The sequence below is a fragment of the Scatophagus argus genome, chromosome 19 (assembly GCF_020382885.2).
Source record: "Scatophagus argus isolate fScaArg1 chromosome 19, fScaArg1.pri, whole genome shotgun sequence".
Taxonomy (NCBI): Eukaryota; Metazoa; Chordata; class Actinopteri; family Scatophagidae; genus Scatophagus; species Scatophagus argus.
The window spans coordinates 14628176-14649911 of record NC_058511.1 but is presented as its reverse complement, the minus strand read 5'-3'; the positions used below and the strand labels follow the sequence as shown (position 1 = coordinate 14649911).

General features: G+C 41.6%; 2 protein-coding genes across 3 annotated transcripts; both read left to right on the top strand.

Annotated features, from left to right (window-relative positions):
- Window positions 1–1268: 1268 nt before the first annotated feature.
- Window positions 1269–8050, top strand: enpp5 (ectonucleotide pyrophosphatase/phosphodiesterase 5). Its single transcript, XM_046373629.1, has 4 exons — window positions 1269–1543; window positions 2866–3756; window positions 4502–4678; window positions 6789–8050. The coding sequence occupies exons 2-4, from the start codon at window positions 2889–2891 to the stop codon at window positions 7190–7192; spliced, it is 1449 nt and encodes a 482-aa protein (XP_046229585.1). The 5' UTR covers window positions 1269–1543; window positions 2866–2888; the 3' UTR covers window positions 7193–8050.
- Window positions 8051–10311: 2261 nt separating this feature from the next.
- clic5b (chloride intracellular channel 5b) lies at window positions 10312–21677 on the top strand. 2 transcript variants are annotated; one of them, XM_046373541.1, is made up of 6 exons: window positions 10312–11096; window positions 18700–18809; window positions 18901–19026; window positions 19692–19798; window positions 20045–20226; window positions 21141–21677. In XM_046373541.1, the coding sequence occupies exons 1-6, from the start codon at window positions 10464–10466 to the stop codon at window positions 21303–21305; spliced, it is 1323 nt and encodes a 440-aa protein (XP_046229497.1). In that variant the 5' UTR covers window positions 10312–10463; the 3' UTR covers window positions 21306–21677. The 2 variants fall into 2 exon arrangements, with proteins under 2 accessions (XP_046229497.1, XP_046229498.1); XM_046373542.1 differs by lacking the exon at window positions 10312–11096 and adding an exon at window positions 14415–15413.
- The last annotated feature ends 59 nt before the right edge of the window (window positions 21678–21736 follow it).

The window sequence follows — 21736 nt, the reverse complement described above, 5'->3', positions numbered from 1 at the left end:
TCACATTCTTGATCTCAACGGGTCCTAAATAAAATTAATCACAAATCAAACCCCATGTCTGCATTTGTAATCATGTGCGCATTTTATTTTTGTTTACCATACCTATGCTTACTGACAAATGCTCTGAGACGTAGAGAATGACAACAATTTAAACTAACATCAAATGTGTGAGATGTTGCACCACTGTGATCCTCTTAAACAGTTTCAGTAACCTTTGGCATAGATTATCATTATTCCAGCAGATATTCCTTATTTGATGTTGTAAGGACTGTGATGGAGAGTGCTTTCTAACATATTGCTATAAAATCTCCCACAGTTGTTCAGCTGGGTTGTGCCCTGGTGAATATGAAGGCCGCTGAATCTGAGTCACCTCATTTTGATGCTTATCAAGTGATCCCTCATGCCCTGTATGGACCCATCTGCATTTGTTGTGTGTCTTCACTTGTTTTTTTTCAGATTTCTCATTTAATTACTTGCCCGTCTGTCTGGATGATGTGCTTTAACACAAATCTGATGTTATAACAGACCATTGCTCGTGTAAAAGTCCATTTTAACCTCGGAGTACACAAAAAGTATTCTGTGTTTAGCCACTTTTTGAGTTCTTTAAACACTACTCAAATATGTGTCCCAACATCTTTCTTGACACTGCAAACAGTTTCAAAATAATCCCACCTCAAGGTCCATTTATTAGCTCAGTCTTAAACACAAATCACAGAAATGGATTCTGATAGCAATTAATAGCACACTAAGAGAGAAATGAAATGATGCATGAGAGACCTGTCTGTGCTCAGAGATGGAAGAGCCTGTCAGTGGGTCAGAAATAGTCTCACTCTCGCGATGACTACTGAGATGCCATTTTTCACGGGAGAACGAGAGGACAGCAGAGCTACTTTTAGTCAGGACTTGACTGACACCTTGTGGTCAGTGCTTGTCTTTTTTTTTTTTTTTTTAGCAGAACCGCTATTGCATCGTACTTTCAGTATTATCATATGTAAAATAAATAAATAAATAAGTAAAAAAAGACGGAATTAGAACAAAAATGTCTTTCAGTGTCACTATTTCTGGTATAGCAGTATTCTCCTGTACCTCCTTTAAATCGAACACTCATTCATACTGATACATTTCTCCAGCAATTTAATTTCATTTTGCACCCGACTGCACCCGACCCGACTGACACCAAGCTATTTATATTACTGACCCCCCCCCCCTCCACCCCCCCAACCCCCACCAGCCGGTCCGGCCCCTTTCCTCATTCCACATTACGTCATTGGGACCAGGGTACTGAATTTGGGGGATGCAGCTATCCGTGAAGCGGAGCATGCACCTGCAGGAAAAACCGGACGGCTTGTTGTCTTCAGATGATCTCTTTTGGTTCGTTATCTGCCAATAAAACCAGTAGCAGGGTAATAAACAGCGCAGCAGGTTAATAGGCGGGACTTCCTTTGGGCATATAAACGAGTCAGGTTGCCTTTTTTGTTTGTTTGTTTGTTTTTTTATCTCGTTGAGCAGAGCAAGGCGAACCAGTGCAGGATCAGATAACAAGGTAAGCTTGTTGACAGCACAGTATTTAGTCTTTTGAATTTGTGCATTTGTGTCACCAATTGGTCCACTCCAGTGCGCTTGCTTCTGTATGTATTGCTGCAGGCGGAGCTGCGCGTTTTAGCTGTTAGCTCTGCAGCATAAATGCTAAAGCTCGGAGTCCTTATCGCCTCTTTAATGTGACAGGTTGTCATTAATTTGTTTGCACTGAAGTCGCTCATATAGATGCGTCGCTGTCTTTTCAGCCTCGGTCTGGCGACTTTCCTTTGACATCATTGCTGTCCTGACCTGTAACGTCTTTACTGCTAATGGTTAGGCAGCTCCTGTCTAACTCCATGTTGTAGAACCGGCTATATCAAATTAATGTCAATATGGTGCTGCAAGACCTGTTGTGGTTTGGAATTTGGGCCATCTTAGTAACATGACTTAAAGGTGTATTACACTGATCCTACAGTGTAATAGGCCAGTGTCAGTGTACAGTGTCTTCTTTTGTCTAACCAACATTTTGTCCATTTTGCTTGTCCAGTCAACATTTTAACACCAAAGGGTAGTCAGTTTTCAGTGTAATCCAAATACAAGCAAACTGTCATATTTAAGAGCTGGAACAATAAATGGCTGATCATAACTTAGTTGCTGATGAACTTTGAACTAATTGATTCTGCATTTGTGGTTATTCCTCAAACTGTTTGTGTGTAATAAACGTAATATGACATTAATTAACACATTATTGGTTTGGAGGAATTTGGCCACAAATGTCATTTTACCACTATTGTCAAGATCTACATCTTTCTACAAGATCTGTTTTGCACAGCGGGCATATGTTGACAAGGAAGAAGAATCAGCTTTATTGGCAGTATATATATTTTTACATACACACACTGAATTCGTCTTCTGCATTTGACCCATCCTTAGTCGAACACACACTTGCAACACCCCGCAAATTACATGCAGTGAAACACACACAGGAGCAGTGGGCAGCAGTGGGCAGTTGTAGATTTGCACATGATGCTAAATATCTTTCGGTCAAATAAAACAAGACACATGAAGATGTCACCTAGGACAGAATTTGAAAAGAATTGGTGGATCAATTAATAATAAACATTTTGCAGTGATAGGTAGGGCAATTTATTGTCTAATTATCATAGTATGCTGCAGCTTTATGAGTTTCTTAAACTGGAACTTGGGGGCAAAGGCCAAACCACCAAACCAGCCCCAAAACATAATTACACACAGGAATGTGGGCGGGGGTCCATAGGCTTTTTTTTTGTTCAGATTAGAGGGGTTAATTGAGTTTTTCACAAGCAATTATTGTGTGTGTGTTTACAGGTTTTCTTGTCACACACCACACAATGCTGCTACGAGGAGGCTGCAGTCCTCTGGTCTGCCTGTGGGTCCTGCTGCTGCCTCTGGCCTCCCCCCATCGCCTGAACCAACATGGGCGCCGGGACCACAGCGTGAGGGACCGTCCCAAGCTGCTGCTGGTGTCCTTCGACGGCTTCCGCTGGGATTACATTGACCGGGTCCCGACACCTAACTTCAACAGCATCATGGATGAGGGGGTGATGGTGAAGGAGGTAGAGAACGCTTACATCACCAAAACCTTCCCCAACCACTACAGTCTTGTGACGGGGCTGTATGCCGAGTCCCATGGCATTGTGGCCAATGAGATGTACGATCCTGTTCTGAACCGGTCTTTCTCCATGGAGACAGACAGTATTTATGACTCCCAGTGGTGGGACGAGGCGGTGCCTCTCTGGGTGACCATACAGAAAGCTGGAGGCCGGAGCGGGGCAGCGATGTGGCCAGGGTCTGATGTGAAGATCCACGGCATGTTCCCCAGTCAGTACCTCACGTACAATGCCTCAGTCTCATTTGAAACCAGAGTGCAGCGGATTATTGAGTGGTTCTCTGCATCTGAAGAAGCAGTGGATTTTGGGGTTCTGTACTGGGAGGAGCCAGATGAGAGTGGACACAGCCTGGGCCCTCAGAGTCCCCTCATGGACGGAGTCATCGCTGGGATTGATGAGAAGCTTGGTTTCCTCATGAACGAGCTCAAGAAGGCAGGCCTGTATGAGAAGGTGAACCTGATAGTGACCAGCGACCATGGGATGGCACAGCTTTCCACTGATAAAATCATAGAACTGGATGTGTACGTGAGCAGAGACCTGTACACCTGGGTGGATAAGAGTCCAGTGGTGGGAATACTGCCTAAAGAAGGTATCACGTTTAAACAATCTGTCACATTCAGTGCTGTCAACAAATCTGACTTCAAGGAATTGCTTTTCGTTTTGGGAAATATTCTAATCAGCTTTCTTTCCAAGAGTTGGATTAGATGTTAGATACTACAGTTATGTCTGTGTGGTAAATATGAAGCCGCAACTAGGAGCATAACAACTGGAAACAGGGAGAAACAGCTAGTCTGGGTCTGTCCAAAGGTAACAAAATCCACCTATCAGAGTCTCTAAAGCTCACTAATTGGCATAGTATGTAATTTATTTAGCTTTAAAACACTAATCTGTAGTTTCATATGTGGTTTTATGCTGCATTTGATTTGTACGCATATTTACAGATATGAGTGGTATGAATTGTCTCATATAACTCTCAGAAAGAAGAACAATAAACTTTATTATCCAAAACTTCTTTTAATGATTACGTGATGATACCGTAAGAGGAATGTCGTTGTGGTCAGTACAAGTCTAAAATAAGCACAGGAGCAGCTTTTCTGTTTAAAAATGTCAAAGATTAAACCGGTTGTGAAGACTTAAACTTAATGTGGGATTTTGTTCCATTTTGCTGTTCTCAAATAGCGCACGTATATTTAGGAATATGGAGCTTTAATCAAGAATCAAACTTTTTTTTGTTTTTGCTTTTTTTAAACTTTTCTTTAGTTAGACATAAATGATGGCAAAATTGCTCTTTGCTTCTTTTCCTGAATTCCATTGCTTTATCATCTGTCTGGCAGGGAAGCTTGATGAGGTGTATAGTAAGCTGGTGGATGCAAACCCAAACATGGCGGTGTACAAGAAGGAAGATATTCCCGCACACTTTCATTATCAACACAACAGCAGGATCATGCCCATCCTCATAGAGGCTAAGGAGGGCTGGACCGTCATGCAGAACAGGAGCGGGCCCTTCATGTGTATGTATTCAAACTTCAGTATTGTGGCTGGTGTAGCTGTACGCATTAAACAGGTTTTTCTTTTTCTGTTGTTTCAAACAGCAGATTCGCTCTGCTCTATTAATAGCCTCACACAGACTTTTTTGTTCTTTTTTTTTTTTTTTGAGCATTGAACCAAAGCAAGCTCATATTATACCAGCTGTAATTAACAAAGAAAGTCAGATTTGTTTTCCCATAGAAACAGCATGGGTGTATGTGTGTGTGTGTGTGTGTGTGTGAGGGTGAGGGTGAGTTTTGGAGGTTTTTTGTGCGCCGTCTTCATATAAGGTTATTTTTCTTAATCCAGTTCAAATCAAGCAGGTATCTCCTCTTCAGATTAGAGATCTCAAACTGTGTATCATGGAGGGCAGAGTGTTTTATTGCAGGTGCAGTGAATTAATAAGATTATTAATAATTAATAAGATATACAACATTTTACGTTTAATTTAAGAATTTCCAGCAGCGCATTAGATACACAGTTGAGCAGGTCACAAATCTAACACTAACACCAACATGATTTAGTTTGTTAGGAGGACGGTGTCCCCTGTCTTGCACTGCAGCAGTCAGGCAATGACTTTTCATGTCGTACAACACTGGAGCTGTTATAATACTCCCGTAATGTAGTTTTCACCATAGAGTGACCCAATATTTCCCCATGAGCAAGCACTTGGCAACAGACTGCCTCAGCATTAATCCTGAGCATTGTCCTCTTTTATAGTGTAATACTCCCACGCTGGACAGTGTTTTGCATGATTTTGCCTTCTTCATCTTGAAGCCACATTTCCTCACTCTTTCTGAACAGCACATGTGATGTACGCCCCCTTGTGGTATGAAAACTAACACACGAGAGCTCCAGAGATTGTCGGTTAATACATTTTTAATTGGTCAAAATCTCAAATGAATGAATATCAGATATCTATCATATGATCTTGCTGCTTACATCCTCATCTCTCCTTGAGGGCTTGTTAATCAGTAAAGTGACCTGCTGGAGTCTGCGGCTGAAGGAAAAATCCGCTTACTCTCAGTGGTGCGAGCTGGAGGTGTGGTACGATACCATCCTGCGTATCAAAAGTTTGTTTTTCCTGTAAAGCTGTTTGATTTATGGGCCTGGATGATACAACTATAGCTGTTACTGGCTTGCAGTGGCTCCTTCTTCTCACTGCATTACAGAAGCTCCTGAGGCCCAGGGTGAATGAAGCACAGCGATACTCACTAATTAATGATTATGAGTGCTTTGTGTGGATTGGACCTGCACTTCCTGGTGCCATTCTGCTCCAGTTCCCATGAATATTCACTTTCTCTCCAGTTTACTGCAGGTCCAGCTCACAATTGACCATTAGAAACACTATATTAGTGACTGGTTAATGTTGTGGTTAGGTTGTTTTGTTGATCAGAATGTGATTAAACCCTAAAGGGTGTGGAGTTTCATTTGCATTCTTCATTAAGTGCTGCATTATGCATATTTTTCAGGTCTGTTGACCGTGTTAAAGGCATTTCTTTTCTAATAAAACTTTTGCAAAGATATATTTTTTGAATATTTTAAATCCTACATTGCCCTGCATTTGTTGGCACTTTTCTGCATGTTACTGCAGTGTTGATCAGTGGAAGAGCATGAAACCACTGACAGGACTGCCTCCTCTTGTACCGGTGATGCTGCCCACTGCACGCAGCACTGACAAACTGTATTTATTTCACTCACAGGACAATAAGAATAATCCTGGCAGGTCTGCAGGAATGTAATAGCAGTGATAGATATTATGAGCAGTAGTTTAGCAGTCTCTGTCTATCATCAAAAATCAGTTTTACTTGTGTGTTGCAGTCATTGACTTTAGCACTGATCAATTTGCTGGTAGGCAGTGACAGTAACAAATCATCTGATAGAGCAGTTTCCACAAATCTATAAACAAAAAGTGTTGCCTGTCATTCATGGGATGTGGAAACTGGAGAGCTACAGACTAACTGTGAAGAATGATTAACATTAACATCAACACATGATTTTCCCCTCTCGGGATCAATACAGGATTATCTTATCTCATTATTGTAAAGCATTTCACCTTTTTATGCAATTATATTTCTTGTCTTTTCTCTCCAGTGGGAAATCATGGCTATGACAACACCTTACGTAGCATGCAGCCTGTGTTTGTGGCCCGTGGCCCGGCGTTTCGCCAGCATTACATCAAGACGTCCATGCGCTCTGTTGACCTTTACCCTCTCATGTGCCACATCCTGTCCATCCCTCCTCTACCAAGCAACGGCTCCCTCTTAAATGTTAAAGACCTGCTGTCCCAAGAGCCAACTCCAACCATACCCAGCATCCTTCCCAGGGTCAGTGAGTACTCCTATGCCCCCGTCGTGGGTTCCTTCCTCGGTGTAGTGATGGTGCTGGGCTTTCTGGTGGTCTACATCAGACAAGTGACGCTCAAACAGCTGCCCTCCCTAAAACACAGAAGCAGGGAAATGTCACAGCCCTTACTGCAAGAAGACCTGCACCTGTAGCTGAAGAAACAGAGATGTTGGCAGATATAAAAGAAGAGGAGGTATTACTCCCCAAGGTAGTTCGCCCTCTCCAGAAGCATCCCCTAAACACTTCCCTTGTACCACTAAACACCACTGCGCTGCTCTTTTTACTAGTTAGAGATGAAGGCAATCTAATCTTACCTCCTAATCATGTATAGAGGTACACCTTGCTTGCTTGAGTGCAAGGGAAAAGTCTATTGAGTGCTTCTGGTGCAGGCTTAATAAAGATAATAAACCTTTACATGGGCGTTGTAGTGACTTTGCTTTGATTGTGAATTTTACCTATTACCATCTCATCGTTTTCATTTATTGTCGTTTCATTAACCAGTGATTCTGGCAAGTATGAACCTTTGTTGGCCAAAACCATGACTAGGATAACATTAAGGTGTCAGTATGCTTGAAACGAACTTGTTTCTTTGAAAGTAAAAGTGTTTAAAGTTGAAGAGTCATAGCTGAAAAGCTGATCATCATAGAGAGGGTCAAGAGGCAGTAATTGTTGAAATGGGGATAACGGTGCACATTTTTCGGACAGTCTTTCAGTTGATGGTGTTTAAAGTGTTGCACACGTGCAGAGTGGGAAACAGAGATGATGAAGTGTGGCAAGTAGTAAAAGAAAGGCTGTGGGAGAAGTTCAAACCCTGCTTACTTCGCCCCATCTACACATCTGACCATTTGCTTTGTGAAGTCATTTTAGAAACTTACAAACATTTTGTCAGGTACCCCCCTCCCATTTCCAACATCACTAAGGTGTGGAGAGAGGGCCTTTCAGATTTTGGTAAAAAAAAAAAAACCCAAAAACCAAACAGCACTGTGTTTGAAGCATACTGAAGCCACTGACAGTGGTCTGGACACCAGGAGATTTGGTTTATTTGGCCTTGTTGTACCTCTTCGGGTTTTTGTCACCAATTGTTCCATGTGTGGCCTGAGCTCTGATCTTACTTTGAAATACAAATGCTGTGATTACTCAGAAAGGTGTTCAAAATTCAACCATTTTCTGTAGATTGGCTGGGGTCAGTGTTATTTTTGAATGTTACTTGGAAGCATATATTCCATTTAAGTCTCACTAAGTGTGCCAGGCTACTGGTCATATGTGTAGGTCATCCCATGAGCCTATCACATCACAGCTGTGCTCTTTAGTAGTCAGTTACCATTTGCCTTTTAACTTAACAGATAACATCTGTCTAAGGTGTGCAATCAGTGGTGTGTCTGTTTTTTGTAGCGTTTGTGTTAGGAGGGCACGTTCTAGATGATGTGTATTGCCCTCCTGTTCATACATTGACTGTCATAATCAGGCCATGCGTTGGTAAAATGTGAAGTGCAATTGCTGTTGGCCAGTATTTCGTCATAGGGATCTTAAGGGTTTTGTTGTTGCTTGGTTGAGAAGACTATTTTGGCATGACTTGCGAGAACTTGCTCCCCTGATTTGCACTACAGGACAGAAAAGAAACAGAGTGGAGGGGCGGCAGTCGGATGCTCTTTAGGTCATGTATAATTTGCACTTTTTGTTCCTAGTTGCTATTTAAAATGACAAAAAAAAAAAAGTTAGATGCCTCTTGCCAAAAAGCTCTTTAATTAGCATAATCATAGAAAGTCAAGTAGAATCAAAATCTGCAAATGAACAATATTAAATAGCGAATATTTTTCCAGCATAATTTAAGAAAAAAAAGGTCAATTTTCTCTTTATGCTTTTAGATGCACTGATTATTACCTGTGCCCAACAAATGACAGAAATCACTGTGATACACTTTTTACAAAATTTACATTCATAAATTGAAAACATTTATATAGAAATTGTTAATTTCTGCTAATTGTTTTGTTTAATGAAAGAGAAGTGTTGTCTGATAATTTTCCCCTGATGAATGAAATAAAGTCACAATATATTTAAATGATTCGTTTGGAATTGTTAAAGAAGAATAAATATTAGATCAGGTTTTATCTCTGTTGATTATTGTCTTGGATTTGGAAATATGGATATTTAATATAATTTACAAATGAAGTATCTTTGCCATGTTGATGCAATTAGTCTTCTGAAATTAAAGGGACTTCTGTGAAACTAAGCAGTTTGTGTTTTTCTTTATTTCTCTCTGTGTGTTTGCATGTGCTAATGATAATCTGCTAATTAGTTGACAACTATTTTGAAAATCAGTTAATTGTTTTGGTAACTTTTTAAACAAAAATGGCAAACATTTTCTGGTCCCAGCTTCTAAACATCTTTGGGTTTTGGTGTTAGTTGGATAAAAGAAGCAAAGTGGGAATGTCACTGTGGGCTCTGGGGAATTGCAGTTAGTATTTTTCACTTTTTTTTTTTTGATGTTTTAGAGACTAAATTGTTAGTCGTAGGAATAACGTCAGAATGATCAATAAAGAAAATAATCATTAATTGCAGCCCTTGTCCTGACCAATTATGTCTTCACTTTCCTTGTACAAATGCCTGCAAGAAAGATGGCAAACAGTTTAAGAGATCTGATTCTGGAGGCTGACAAAACCCATGAAGAAACAGCAACTAACTTTGTGGTATGAATTAAGTTTATAAATTGTCAGCACTTGGGGACTGTATGAAAGGTGTTCCACTATTTTAAAAAGCAAGGCCCTCCTCAGTGTTCTAAGGGTTTTCTTTCCCTTCCTCTTCTTTCCCTCTATTCATTTTCAAACAGGCCCATAGAAATAGAAATTATGAGCATTTAAAGTAAAAACTGAAGTAGTACCAACAAACCACGCGTATCTCTTGCATCAGCAAAACTGAACTAGTCCCCCAATATTTCCTCTCGATTCACTACAAATTAAGACTTGTGCTGAGATGGAGTAAATCAACTGAAATGAAAAGTTGTGACCACGTAAAATCAGATGCTACTCCAACTTGGTGCAGCCAAGGTTAACAGGAGTGAAAAACACGGAGGAAAAACAGTTCATGTGTGGAAGTTTTCTCAACTTCTTATTTTAATGTGTGTGACTGAAATTCAGAAATAAGACAACTTCTTAGTAAGCAGGCCTGTTCACTAACAATATGTCCTTGAAGGGACGGGCCTCAGCTTTGGCATAAATCACTTGTTAACTTGCGGGATCAAAGGTCTTTTAAGAGTTATCGCTGGAATTTGCTCAGGCGCTCAGTCAGTGAGAGGCAGGCCGACGGTGTGCCACCACTTTGACCGCTTCAGCACTCCTCCTCTCCTCCTCCTCTCCTCCTCTTCCTCCACGCCGAACCCCAGCTCTGCCAACATATTAAAAAACCAGGCAAAAAAAAGCAGAAAACATGGACAGCATCAATGATATGGAAAATGAGAAAAATGTGCATGAAGAGCGCAGTGATGGCGCTGACAGTCCCGACCGAGAGCCCGAATCCGAGAAGTCAGGTGAGGCGAAGGAGCAGCTGTACAGCGAGGTGCAGGTCCACGCCTCTGAGGAGGGAGAGCGCAGCTCGCCGGACTACATGGAGATCCGAGACGAGGACAAACACAACTGCTCATCCTCTTCATCCAGCGATGATGAACAGGTGAAAGCAGAGGAACAGGTTACAGCAGAGGAAGTGGCGGAGGAAAAGGCAGAGGCAGAGGCAGAGGCAGAGGCAGAACCGCAGCCAGTCATGGAGGTGAAGGTGGAGGAGGTGAACGGCGAGGCGCACGACGGATCCAGGCGCTCATCGGCCTCCTCGGCCTCCTCCGCCTCCCACGGAGAGCCGTGTGCCGACCCGCCGATACAGCCCAGGACCCACGAAGAGGACAATGCGGAGGATGGGATGCTGATGGCGTACACTTACCCCAGCACCGACACCAAACCAGAGGAGCAGGTTGAATACAGCCTGAAAACTCTGGAGAATGTGACTCCGGATGAGAGCAGCGCTGCGCCGGCTGACCCCAGCCAGCCTGACATCTCTCTGTTCGTCAAGGTAAGAAATATGAAGACCTACAGGTCAGCAGAAGGACAAACAGTCTTTGCAGGTAAGGCATCAGTTTAGTTCAGTCTCACATTAAAGTTTTCACTTCCGTTAACGATGAACTCAGCACTATAAATTTGCCAAAAGGCTCTTTGTAGCAATGTTTAGGATTCTTCACTCTGTCGAGAACTTTCCGTTTTTCTTTCTCTTGTTTCTTTGGAGTCATAATTGGTTTCTCACGATGGAAAACCCACACTGCAGAACTCATCTCCCCTAAAATAAGTATCAGCCAGTTGGCATATTCAGCATTTAGAAATTTGAACACCGAATTTAGCTGTAGAGCAGCACGACTGCAAAACGTGGCATATTCACTGCATATTAAAGATCATTGCATACAGACATCTTTAAAAGTAATTCATAAATCTGTTTTTATGAATGATGACGTTGCTGTGCCAAAAAAACATGACTAATCACAACATTAGCCATTTGAGGTAAAACACAACATAATAATCACATTAAACAGTCTGAAGCAGTCCCAGCAAGTAATTCGACTTTGTGGATTCCTTTTGTTGGTCATTTTAATATTAATAAGAAAATGTAAAGCCTAAAACAAGCTGTTTAAGAACAAATTAAAACATAGATCAGAACTATGGTGATGTATGAAGAAATAGTCATCAGGCACTGTATGTGAAAAGCTGAAAATTGATTTATAGCCAAAGTACACACACAGCGTACTGTTTGAGGTCATTTAGTTAACTTTTTGAAGTCCGTGATTAGAAGCTGTGGTATTAAAGTGAAGTATGTTCAGAAATGCGGATGACAAAGTGTTGATTTCAGTATCACATGGTCACAAAAGCAGTGATCTCTTTGTCAGTGACTTCAGTCTGGAGGCAGTCTGATGTAATAATTAACTTGTTTACTGTACACTCACAGAGACCAGGGCTGAACTCCATGCCTGAGTAAATCCATTTGTGTGTTTTGCTGTGTTTCTTATAGAGCTGGTCTGTGAGGTGTGCTATCAGCACAGGCAGGGGTCACTTTGCTGATTGGGCAACAGAGATTGAGAGTCAGTGGGCTGGGCTGAATGAACCCTGTTTGAGCTCACCAAAGGCTTTGCAACAGAAAGTGATAGTTTGTGTTAAATCTTAAAATGATCATGCCTTTGTGTTGTATCAGCAAAAGCCACAGTCAGATAGAAACAGGGACATGCAGTCAAGACAGATGAGTTTGCAAACAAAGTAACTGATAAAATCTGACTTGGATGATGAGTTCTTGAAATGATCCACTTCTTCCCATAGGTATGCAACATGGACTGCAGCTAAATCCAGAAAGTGTATAAACCTGTAGTTTTGCCTAATCCAACAGTGATTTGTTTCTGAGAACACTTGTTTTATGAATATACCACAATCCTAAGAACAATATATTGAATGTCCATTGTACCTCTGGAAAAGTCTCATTAAAAATAATAAATGAGGCTCTAATGTCCTCTATTAAGTCATAAAGAAACCTTTTTCTTAGAGTTTGGACATATTTGTCTTTGCAGCTGATTTACTGTCATTTTATTGCTGAATAGAAACAATATTAGTGGGATTTTACTTGACACATGAGGACAGGAAACCTCCGCCTGTTAACACATTTGCGGTACAAAATGACAGAAGCACAGTTTTTACACATTCATTTGCTATCTTGATGCTATTATATCACAATTATGATAAACATAGATAGTTCACCGTGACAACATACTTGGCTCCTTCTCCACACACTACCCTGTAATCCGTATCCTCTTCAACCCGTAGGAGGATTTCCAAACAGTTTAATCTTAAACAATTGCCATAAACCAAACCGAGCTGTGCTATAAAAGTAGGGAGGAGAGCTGGGAAGTCATCTGTCCATGCTTGAAGCCTATGTGGCTCCTCCCCCACTGCCCGAGATAAGACAGGGCAGTGTGAAAAAGGCCATCACTACTATCACTAAAAAGCAATTTAACAAAGGGCAATCTTTTTCTAATCAATTACCTTGTGATTAAGATAACATTAACTGTATAAGATGTAGTTACTGTCAAAGTTTGTAAGGAAAGTTTGGATTTTGGTCACTGACTCAAAATTATTGGCATTTGGCAAGTGTGTGTCAACAAAAGTGGAGCGTTCAAACACTCCTCTCCACCTTGGCTGTGAAATGACAGAAAACGTCTGTTACTGGTTGATGTTTGGGTGAATGAGTAACCAAGCTTGTAAGTGATTTGACCTTCTTTGTCTCAAGAGGATACCAAGATCATCTCTTCTTTTAATGGTTTCATGACCATCAATGAGTTACAAATCTGTAAGGGAATGGTTAGACCTTTTTGGGAAATATGCCTGTTTGCCATTTTGGAAAGATTTGATGTGAAGATTGATGCCACTTTCCTTGATGTCTGGTGAATATACAGCTACAGCCTTCAGCCAGTTAGCCTAGCTTAGCATGAAGACAGTAAACAGGGGGAATCAGATGCCTCCGTCCAAAGATAACAAAATTCATCTACCAGTACATCTAAAGCTGGCTAATTAATTATATGCTGTCTGTTCAATCTGCAACTTCCAGGCTAAGCCAAGTCCCCAGACCACTGGCTTCTAGATGTGAGGGTGGTATTGATCTTTTCATCAAAGTCTTGCCAAGAAAGCAAAATAACCAAAGTACCAGTCATCAAAAATGTTAAATGGCTCCCACTTAATGTTTACATGATTTATTTTAAGCGTGACAGATTTGTGCTAAAGCTTAAGATGATCATTGGGTCTAACAGGATCCAAAATGCAGACAAGGACATGAGGAATGAAATGAACAAAGGAGACCTTAATAAACTTACTAAGAGAAAACAGAACAAGCAAACTCAAGGCAGCTGGAAGTCGTAAGCCCATATAAATCAGTCCAAACAAAGAATAATCAAATTGCAAAAATCAACAAAAGGAGTCTAAAAGGCAAAGAAAATCGGTAACAAAAGGGGAAATACAGGAAAAAGGAAAATGACACAGAAAGACACAAACTGACACAGAGGGAAGAAATACTGCTTTTATACACTAAGGAGGCTAAACACAGGTGAAAGCAATCAGGGCGGGGCACACAATCAAAACTGGAGGGAAAAACAGACAAAGACGGGAAATGCAAACCTAAACAGTATACAAGAGACCAACACAACAAAATAAAACAAGAACAAACTAAAACGAAACTCCCAACTGCGACACTGAGGGTTCTTTGAAGCCATATTGATTAAGGCCCACAAACAAACTTACTAAAACTTGAAGTAACACATTTACCTTTATTGTGATGGTGAACTGCTTCCACAGAGGCCCAGTAATTGGTTTGTGCTGCATGTTGGTATGTCAACCAGGAGATGGAGCTGCTCTATAAATAGAAAACATTTAAAAATTCGCTCTATCTGCCACAGCTCTCCCCATTTTTCTGCCTTCACCTGACTGTCAAATGAACAGATGATGAGAGATTTTTCCTTGGGTATATCTCTCAAAACTGTGGCCATTTGAATGAAACAAATCACGAGTGCCACTCAGTATGTTGTGTGCTGATGAAGATTTTTGCAGTCAGACCTGCTTTTATTTTTGTTGCCCTACATAGGTCCCTTTTCTATAAATGAACGCCAGTGCCTGCCTTAAAACCAAAGCCAGACATGAATAATTCATAGAGGGATCTTCTCCAAGACCCCTACTGGTGACCAAGTATAACCTGCATAAATGTGTGAACACCCATTAAATATGACTGATGCTGCTCACACACTCAAAAACTAAAGAAAAGTGACATAAATATCATCCCTTTGAGACATGAGACAGATAAGAGAGGAGGTGATGTGTGTGAGAGGGGAGTTAGTTTGCAGTAGTCGGAAGCGAGGGATGGGGCTCCACCCCCTGGTATACAAGACTAACACCTGTTTTCCACTCAGTGTCAGTGGGAGATAGTTCTGCTCTCCATCTGTGTCCAAATCAGAGCACAGGGCTCTGCCTGCCACCTGGACCGATTCTCAACCTCATCCGCAGGACACAAACAAGGGTGAAGAAAGCCTCTAAGAGACCATAAGGTGTTGGAGATCTTGAATCAGGGACTAGAAAACATCAAAACAGTTTCTTAAGGTGTGAGGGATCACTGTCAGCAGAGAGGATAATCTCAGAGAAGATACCTGGGTTTTTTTCCGTCTACTTCTGGAGGATGTAGACCTCCAAGGATAAGGAAAGGAAGGAAAGGTTTTTTTAAAAAAAAATAACAAAAGAATCAAGGTGACAGCCAGAGGAGGGTATCATGTCCACAAACGGCCAAGACAGAGACCCTGATATTGAACTTTTTGTCAAGGTAAGACAGAGACAAAACTGTGGTTTCAGTATTTGCTCAAGTTAAGCTTTGATGGACGATAGAGACAATATATGAGCACCACTGTATCTTGTGGAAAGCTCCTGTAACTCTATAGCAGAGGTAGAGTTACAGTGGCACGGGCATGCTGTGCTCTGTGTTGACCTGGGATTGTTGTGTCAGTGATACTGAAGCTGCTTGTTGATGGTGGGAAGCTGCTGTGGTACCATTAGCCCATCTGACTCATTAAAAGCAGACATTTGTAAAGGAAGGACGGCACTGTGCGCCTGAACTAAGATGCCCATTTTAGATTTGATTTCTGCAGTGCATGGTGGGCTTATTCTCCGTAGTCATCATCCATTAAATCAGCCACCTGTTCTTTTATATTCATTGCAGCATTATTTCTGTGCACTGATCAATAGATCCTTACAAAAAGAGCAAACATGATAAAAGCAGCCTCTGGTTTGGAAGTGCCACTATCAGTAGATACAGCAGTGTTGTTTTGTTCTTCACAAATGGATGCACTTCAGGCCCTGTGGGAAATGTTAGAGTCTACCTGAAGCAGGTGGAAAAGCTCATCACTGCCTGCATGCCCTAACCCAATTAGCCGGTGGCAAGACTGCTTCAACCAATCCGCCTCCTAGGAAACCAGTCAGCTGAGTAACCGAAAGTTCACTGACACTCTGTGAACTTGCATCACTCCTGAGCACAAGCATTCAAAACATTCCTCCGTTGTTTTAAGAAAGCTACGTGCCCTAGCTAGTTGTTATGTTTGGTTAGTGATTCTACACTGTCACTGGTTTAGTAAATGTTCTTAATGAACTCACTTTTGGCTCTATGTGAACGTTTGGTCCACAAATCTCATATATGGAGAAGTTTATGTAGTAGCTGTGTGTCAGTTTTTTCTTCCTGCTGCCCTCTTAGATGTGGCCTAGATGGACAGAGACCTATGCTACATGGCTAGACCTCCTTAAATGACCTCAGGGCAGGATCAATCTATTCACCGTATCAAGAAACAACGTATTTGGGCCATTGTGATTATTTTGTGGAGTGCAGTACACCAATGAAGAATCCCATGATAACAGAAAGACATAAACCCCTCACTTGTAGCAAGTCTTCACATAGTATAGTCATTAATGGGGCTCTCCTGCGATTGTACACATCAAGGTTAAATGGCCTGACACAACACAGCCTGATACATTATGTCTTGTGTGCCTCCAGAGGTCATCAGAGTATTCTTAGCACGCACTGGGAGACTATGGACGTCTTACAGAAATCCATTCAAACATGGATGGGGAGTTTGAAAGATACAGATGTTAACCAGGCAGTGGGGCTCCAGTTAAAAAAATTGTGATTGGTTCCTTTTGAGATTCATCATTTTTAGGACACCCACTGGAACATAGAGTTGTGCATTCGTTCAAGTGAGTTTAAAGAGACAGATATTGGAGTATTAATTGATTACAGGCAAACTTAGAAACTCAAGAAATCATGAAAACATGATGACTTGTCCTTACACTGCCTTAACACACTGCCATGATACACTTTTTACACATTCAGATGTGTTTGCAAACAAATCAAGAACACCAAAAGCCAGTCACAGTATAGTACACATGTATGAGATGGGCCATATGGAGGAACTTTGTCTCCAGTGGACTCTGGTGGACTCCCAGGTCCCACAGGCCCAGTTGTGTGTGACAGCTTTTGTCCCCCATGTTCTAGATGTCGATTGGCTATTGTGAGCGGCTGTGTATTGTGTTACCGCCGTGCCGCTGAGCCCAGCCATAACAATGCACAGACACAAGCATCACATGCGTTCAGGCAGCATGACGGCACTGAGCATCAATGGCTGGCGTACATACAGTCGGCTCAGCTACTTTTAGACTGACAGCTCTGTTTTCTGGTCTTTGCTAGGAGCAGCAGCACGCTGTTGGGCTCACGTTCTGGAGTGCAAAATGTTTTCCACTTCACTGTTTTATCTTTTGTTTGTGAAGCAATTGCTGCTTCTGCATCCAAGTAAATCACTGAATGTTATTTGTGACAGCAGCTGCCTCGAGGATAGTAATAACAGAATAGCAGATAATTAAATTCTACTGGTTCTTGAATAATTTAAAGTTTACTTTCCAAATCACAATGTAATAAATGAAGCAAACTAACTCCATTGTTAAATCTCTGCTCACCGTGCTGACCTTGAGGTCAGTGCACTTATTTTGCTGTGTGTGTTGTGGGCCTCTCTGTGTCTGCCGCTCTGACCCTGCACTCTGCGCCCTGTTGGCCAGTGAACCAGGTGGAATCACTATGAATCATTCAGCAGGGCCAGTGGCTCAGGTGTCACTGCTGAAGCTCTGCTCTGTATCCACATGATCTCACAGCATGAACACAAGTATACCACGGAGAGGAAGTGATCATATGAGTCGCTGCAGAGACAAAAACTTGCAGCAAGCCCTGTTTGGTTATTTTCATGCCTTATCTGTAATTGAGATTCTGTGTAGCATCAAAACTTCTGCAGCCAGTGATGAACTAATTTCAAAATCATTTAGATAAATGCAAAGTCATCAGGAAAAGAACTTTTCTTTTGAGTTCTGGGTAAAATGTTTTACAGTGACAGCAAGACTAAGTGGCCTTCGTTATGTGCCCCCAGAGTGTGCTTTTGCTTTGACTCTGTCCTTATCATAAATTTGTATCAGGGATTTAAAGGTGACGTATTTATGTGAGTTTGCATAGTGTTTACATTTCTACAACCCATGACGCTTCTCTGAACAACTTCACCGGTCAAATAAATGTCAGAGATAACAGACGGCTAATTCCAATATTTGATTTTTAGTGGCAAGGTTGCCAGCTTCTCTGAGAGAAAACCTTATGACCAAAGATTTTCTCAACAGCAGCAGCTGGCGTAGCAAGCAGAGGGAATGTCCCTCCTCATGAAGGCTTAATGTTCGAGCTCTTGGTGACCTGGAACAAGACACTAAAATGCTTCTAGCTTCTGGGTTGCAGATCTAGTTCAGCCTTTGCTCTGACCTCTCTGCTGGGAATGGGAAGCATCACAGAGTGATGACCCAGACATGACTTAAATGAGACAGTTACTGATAAATTGTCTGTTGATTCTGTTAACTGATTGAGTAATCATCCAGCAGCTCTAATGATATCAGAATTGAGTTGGCTCAGTGCTGTCGTCCATCCACTGTATGTATTTGAGCATGTATGCATGCATGTGTGCGTGCACACGTACACTAAACCTCCACTGTATGCCACATTTCACCAACTCGTTTTCTGTCATCTCATTTGCACACAGGCAGGCAACGATGGAGAAAGCATCGGCAACTGTCCCTTCTCTCAGCGTCTCTTCATGATCCTCTGGCTTAAAGGAGTCGTGTTCAACGTCACAACCGTCGACCTCAAAAGGTTGGGGTACAGGAAGCTTCCTGCACAAAAACACATTTAATGTACTTACAGAGCTCCTCACGACATGCTGATTTTTCTGTGTTCTCTGCAGAAAGCCAGCAGATCTGCACAACCTTGCTCCAGGGACACACCCTCCTTTCCTGACCTTCAATGGAGAGGTCAAGACCGATATCAACAAGATCGAGGAGTTTCTGGAGGAAACGCTCTGTCCTCCAAAGTAATTCAACTGGAAAGTTTTACGACACGTAGTTTGTAGTATCAGATTATATCACTGACTACGCACACACACACATACACACACACACACTGTTTTTGGCTGGATTTATTTCGCCTCACTGTTGAAAGGACAGGAAACATTTCAATCCAATAAAAGCGAGAATGTGCTTTTTGAAGAGTGATGGGAACTGATATAGGTCTGGCTGTTTGTTGTTTATGGCTGTAGTAAATCCTTTGTGAATGAGCATATATGTGTCTTGGGCACTTTTGCACATTTAAGACATGAAAACATTAACATTATGTGCTTCACTGCCTGCAACCATGGTGTAACATTAGAAAAATCAAGACGGGTTTATTGTTTTTTGTTATGGTTATTACAAGAAAAAAAGAAAAGAATATCACAGCCAGTGTATGAGAAGTTGCAGAGAAAAATGTCAGATTAACTAAATCTTTCTTTTATTGCTTGCAAAGTTTTTTACATTAGAAATGGACCTTAGTGTGAGAGAGCGTAAGGGGCGCTTGGCCAACTCGGTGTGAGTGTGTAACATGTTTTCAGTCTGAGCTGAGCTCCAGTCCAGGTGTTAATGCTATCCAGATGGTTTAGTCTGACTGCTCTGACTACTTCTCCTGCCCTTGGTCCCCCCACCCCCCATCCCGTCTGCTCAGGTATCCCAAACTGGCCGCCAAGCAGAGAGAGTCAAACACAGCTGGAAATGACATCTTTGCCAAGTTCTCAGCCTACATCAAAAACACCAAACCAGAGGCCAACTCCGGTGGGCTGCTCATTTTGTACCATTTACACTCGCAGATGCACACAACAGAACAAGATGAATAAAGTTTGTGACAGCCATCATTATATTCCTCCACTAGGTCGTAGCAGAGTCCAGTGTTTGAGGCTTGCTCTGACTCATATATTTTACTGTGCTGCCACCTAGTGAGGTTATCCCTACAGAGGTTATGTCACCTTTACCTTTTAACAGTGTTGTGTCCATTCATATGTGTGTGACTTGCCTGTTTAGTTCTAGAGAAAGGTTTAAGCAGGGCCCTGAAGAAGCTGGATGACTACCTGAACAGTCCTTTGCCAGATGAGATCGATGCAGACAGCATGGAGGAGGAGAAGGGCTCCACCCGATGCTTCCTTGATGGGAACGAGCTCACTCTCGCTGACTGCAACCTGCTGCCTAAACTGCACATAGTCAAGGTATACAGCAATGAAAAGATATTATAAAAGCAAGACTGTGTCACTTAAAGATATTTGGAGTGTAACCAGAAAAAACATTTCAGGTTCAACAGAATTTTTTTTCTTTCTTCTGTCAGAAAAGCAATAATTGAAATACAGAGTCCTCTGACAGTAGATTTAATAGTACATAACGTAACTGGCTACACTTTGCAAGTTTTTGCACATCTGCTTTTGCTAGTATGAAACACAAAACCCTCTACAACTACTAGCACCGTGGCTGTAGAAATAACAATGTAGGTCTGTTGCTCCAACATGTCCAAACTGAAATATCTTCTGGACTATTGGAGAACCATGAAACTTTGAATAAACTGTGGTCTCTTGACTTTTCCTCTAGCCCTACATGCAAGTAAATCACCAGATAACTAAACTGATAAGATTCCTGTTAGCTTCAGCTGTATGTGTTACTTTTAGTGTTACTGAGCAAATGTTAACATGCTAATGTGCTAAATGAAGAAAGTGAACATGATGAACATTATACCCCATAAACATCAACACAATGGTATTGTTGTGAGCATGTTTGCATGCTGATGTTAGCTTTAAATCCATCTGAATCACTGACTGTATCGTTCTCCTCACACTTCTTCATCTCTTCTAGTCACCAGGTTTTTGGTAGAGCTCACTAACTTGAACATATAGCACAGAAAACATCAAGGGGGTTGCTGAGAGTCATTCATTCTTACATTACAGAAGCTGTAAAGGAGACAAGCTGAAGGAAAGCAGGGAACAAAAATGTAAATTGCAGCAACTCAAAATGTCACCTGGAATGCAATGAAGATAATGAATATGAGAGTGCCTAAGGGTGGATTTCAAATGTCTGACAAGATTAAGTTTGTCTTCAGTTCATGTTGATGTCACATTTTTGCCTTCTCTGTTAGGTTGTTGCTAAGAAGTACCGCAGCTACGACATCCCAGCAGAAATGTCGGGCGTGTGGCGGTACCTGAAGAACGCCTACACACGTGACGAATTCACCAACACCTGTGCTGCTGACTCTGAGATCGAGACCGCCTACAAAGATGTGGCGAGGAGACTGGCCAAGTAACTCGCCAACTGACTCGAACTCAAATAAAATAAACTAGTAGCTCAGCACAAAAACTTTTTAATGTTCTTTTGGGCCTTCCTCAGTGGCATTTTTAGGAACCTGAAATATTTGTATAAATATTTCAGGTTCATAGTAAACAGGTCAGATGTTGCAGATTTCTGTGTGTTAGGATGGCTGATACTGCTTTACAGCTTCAGCTGTGAGTTCAGACATTTACTACATGATGTATATGGGGTTATAATTACAGAACCAGACACTGGAAAAGAGAACTGGAGCAGTCGATAAATCGAGAACATTTAACTTCATTCACAGTTTTAATCCAGATTCAAATTTTGCTTCTGTGAAACTCCTGACATATAACTTTCACTCAAACATGATTGTGTCTGTATTTATTTCTCACCACACAAAGCTCTCTTTTATACGTACTCCAG

What these genes read in the sequence shown, in the direction of transcription:
- clic5b (XM_046373541.1), top strand. Translation starts at nt 10,464, where the DNA reads ATGGACAGCATCAATGATATGGAAAATGAGAAAAATGTGCATGAAGAG. An exon ending in ACAACCGTCGACCTCAAAAG is followed by an intron (nt 18,810 to 18,900) that starts GTTGGGGTACAG and finishes TGTTCTCTGCAG; the next exon opens with AAAGCCAGCAGATCTGCACA. An exon ending in CAAACCAGAGGCCAACTCCG is followed by an intron (nt 19,799 to 20,044) that starts GTGGGCTGCTCA and finishes TTGCCTGTTTAG; the next exon opens with TTCTAGAGAAAGGTTTAAGC.
- enpp5 (XM_046373629.1), top strand. Translation starts at nt 2,889, where the DNA reads ATGCTGCTACGAGGAGGCTGCAGTCCTCTGGTCTGCCTGTGGGTCCTG. An exon ending in GGGAATACTGCCTAAAGAAG is followed by an intron (nt 3,757 to 4,501) that starts GTATCACGTTTA and finishes TCTGTCTGGCAG; the next exon opens with GGAAGCTTGATGAGGTGTAT. An exon ending in CAGGAGCGGGCCCTTCATGT is followed by an intron (nt 4,679 to 6,788) that starts GTATGTATTCAA and finishes TTTTCTCTCCAG; the next exon opens with TGGGAAATCATGGCTATGAC.